This window comes from Cupressus sempervirens, chromosome 7 (genome assembly GCF_028749045.1).
Source record: "Cupressus sempervirens isolate cs-2001-9-10 chromosome 7, ASM2874904v1, whole genome shotgun sequence".
Classification (NCBI taxonomy): domain Eukaryota; kingdom Viridiplantae; phylum Streptophyta; class Pinopsida; order Cupressales; family Cupressaceae; genus Cupressus; species Cupressus sempervirens.
Window position 1 is genome coordinate 806,117,135 of NC_143124.1, and position 1,367 is coordinate 806,118,501.

The window sequence follows — 1,367 nt, forward strand, 5'->3', positions numbered from 1 at the left end:
TATGTTCTCTGGTCGTATGGGGTCTTTATTCCTTTTGTGGTGTGCGTACAGACTCAGGCCATACGATAGGCCATACTCCTATTGCTTTTAAAGTTTGATTTCACCATTACATTTTGATTTCACTTCCTACACTTTTAATACTTTATTTTTTTATTCCTTTCTACTACTTCGCACTTAGAATTATGTTTTAACTCCATATTTTATTTACTTATTATATAGATATACATTATTTACAAACTTTTCTTTTATTTTCTTTTCTCAGCTGTTTTTTGGCGGGGGACCATTTCTTTCATGGTATATTTTTAACTTCGATCCATTTACTACATCTAGTATTTCTTTCTTGTCCAGTGTCCATAACTTAATTGCCCCGTTATATACAACTTCTTGTATCTTGTACGGTCCGACCCATTTAACTTTGAACTTTCCAAGCCTGATTTCATTTCGTTCGTTATACTTCAATACTAATTGGCCCTGTTGAAACTTGTTTAATTTTAAATGCTTATCATGCCATGCCTTTCTCCTGTTTTGTGTAACTTTGATGGCCCACTGTGCCTACAGCCATCGCTCATCAAGTTTGTTCAAATTGTACAATCTCTCCCTTAAGCTTTCCATGTTGCCCAATTTGTTCTCGATGGCTATCCTTAAACTCAGTACCATGAATTCTGTCGGTACCACTGCCTCCTGTCCATACATTAGCTGAAACGAGGTATGTCATGTAGTTACTTTATAGGAAGTACGATACGCCCATAGGGATGATGGTAACTTTTCTTCCTAGTCTTCTCCCTCAACTGCACAGGATTTATAAATTACTCTGACTAGGATCTTGTTCGTTGCTTCAGCTTGTCCGTTAGCTCTTGGATAGTACGAGATCGACAATAAATGATAAATCTTAAATTCGGTAGTGAGCACTCGGATAACATGGTTAACAAAGTGTCCTCCCTGATTACTTATCAATTGCAGTGGGATCTTGTACCTTGTAATAATTTTCTCATAAATAAATCTTGTTGTGCTTACTACCAAGTTATCTGGTAATGCGCGTGTCTCCACCCATTTAGTCAAGTACTCCATCGCTACCACAATATATCGACACCTTTTGGTTTTTCTCACCTTCAGAGGTCCAACGAAGTCCAATCCCCATCTTTCAAAAAGTTCCTATGCATGCGAGGGATTCAAAGGCATGAAGTATCTCTTTAATGGTTTCTCGGCTCGCTGACATGTGTTGCATGCAACAACCCACTCCTTGGCATCGTTGTATACGGTTGGCCACCATAGTCCTGCCAAAAGTATCTTTTGCACAATTGTATCAGGCCCCATGTGTCCTCCTGCCAGTCCTTTGTGTGCTTCCTTTAGTACTTTTGGAATTTCCT

General features: G+C 38.7%; 1 protein-coding gene across 1 annotated transcript; it reads right to left on the reverse strand.

Moving 5' to 3' along the window:
- Positions 1–258: 258 nt before the first annotated feature.
- Positions 259–1,068, reverse strand: LOC149549830 (uncharacterized). The gene is made up of 3 exons (XM_089794384.1): positions 811–1,068; positions 655–696; positions 259–552 (listed from the first exon to the last, which is right to left on the reverse strand). The coding sequence occupies exons 1-3, from the start codon at positions 1,066–1,068 to the stop codon at positions 259–261; spliced, it is 594 nt and encodes a 197-aa protein (XP_089650510.1).
- Between the last annotated feature and the right edge of the window lie 299 nt (positions 1,069–1,367).

Excerpts from the sequence above, each read along its gene's own strand:
- LOC149549830 (XM_089794384.1), bottom strand. The coding sequence starts at position 1,068 with ATGGAGTACTTGACTAAATGGGTGGAGACACGCGCATTACCAGATAAC. Across the intron at positions 697-810 it reads CGAACAAGATCCTAGTCAGA|CTAATGTATGGACAGGAGGC; the intron begins GTAATTTATAAA and ends ACCTCGTTTCAG. Across the intron at positions 553-654 it reads TGGTACCGACAGAATTCATG|GCACAGTGGGCCATCAAAGT; the intron begins GTACTGAGTTTA and ends CGATGGCTGTAG.